At 36.2% G+C, this 1,217-nt stretch overlaps 1 protein-coding gene across 1 annotated transcript in view; it reads right to left on the bottom strand.

Moving 5' to 3' along the window:
* The window catches only part of LOC137619227 (uncharacterized), a 2,393-nt gene extending 1,575 nt beyond the window's left edge, over window positions 1-818 (bottom strand). Inside the window, exons 1-3 of the mRNA XM_068349402.1 lie at window positions 695-818; window positions 155-243; window positions 1-28 (exon numbers count right to left, since the gene is read on the bottom strand). The exon at window positions 1-28 is cut by the window's left edge and continues 81 nt beyond it. Coding sequence (XP_068205503.1) covers window positions 1-28; window positions 155-215 — 89 coding nt within the window. The 5' untranslated portion in view covers window positions 216-243; window positions 695-818. The remainder of the gene's footprint in view (window positions 29-154; window positions 244-694) is intronic.
* Between the last annotated feature and the right edge of the window lie 399 nt (window positions 819-1,217).

Below are 1,217 nucleotides of genomic sequence, written 5' to 3'. Positions count from 1 at the left end.
TTTCTAGTAATTTGGTCACACGGGACAACTGAAAGGAAAGGAATATTTAACATAGATTAAATGAGTAAAGTAAGCAACAGTAAACAACTTCAAAAATGAGAACTCAGACACGGCACAATTTCACAAAGCTCTTTCAACCTCTTTGTTTACTTACTTGGAATCAATTCTGGGAAGGCAGCTGAAATTGCCGCCAGGATCAATGTTCTCTGGAACATGGCTGAGGGAGAGCGTTTCAATATCGACCTGTAAAGAGAGAGAGAGAGAGAGAGAGAGAGAGAGAGAGAGAGAGAGAGACTGATTAATTATTGATATTAGTTTTAGACTGTAATCAGTACTTGTTCAACTCTCCTTCTCTTTTTATATCGAAAGACATGTGGTCTGAAAAGAGATTGATCACAGTTCAGTCTGGTGAAACTGTGAACAATCTTAATGTCATTCTGAAACAGCTTCGAGACCATTTCTCAGTAACATATAAAAGAAAGGAGTAATTTCAAATATAACTCACTGTAATTCCTAGAAACAGTAATGCCCCCATTTTAACAACTGTACAAATTGTATGAAAGAATATTTCACTTTTAGAAATGCGTCATTTGTAAAGTTTTGTTCTCATCAACTCATGAAAGGTGAGCTGGCAATAGAAATATCTCAGTCCCCAGAGAATGACTGACTATCAAAGAGACCAAGTCCAACTCACAACAACGTCTTGTGTCCTGCAGAAGGAGACGACGGAGGAAGCAGAGCAGATCTGAAGGACACCACCACAGGAGTGATTGTGATTCCGGAGGCCTGGACCTATAAATACTAACTGGGTATCCCTGGTTTCCCCTTCCCCCCAAACCCGCCGAGAACCAAGGCCGACTCGAGAACTCGTACTCCCACACCCACTCCCCTTTCCCCACCTAATCTGTAATTTCCGTTCCTAGTTTGTGCTCTCTCTCTCTCTCTCTCTCTCTCTCTCTCTCTCTCTCTCTCTCTCTCTCTCTCTCTCTCTCTCTCTCTCTCTCTCTCTCATATATATACACTATATATATATATATATATATATATATATATATATATATATATATATATATATATATATATATATATATACATATATATATATATATATGTATGTATATATATATATACACACATATATATATATATATATATATATATATATATATATATATATATATATATACATACAGACACACACACAGACATATATATAT

The sequence above is a fragment of the Palaemon carinicauda genome, chromosome 25 (genome assembly GCF_036898095.1).
Source record: "Palaemon carinicauda isolate YSFRI2023 chromosome 25, ASM3689809v2, whole genome shotgun sequence".
Taxonomy (NCBI): Eukaryota; Metazoa; Arthropoda; class Malacostraca; order Decapoda; family Palaemonidae; genus Palaemon; species Palaemon carinicauda.
This window is presented reverse-complemented; position numbering and strand designations above follow the sequence as displayed.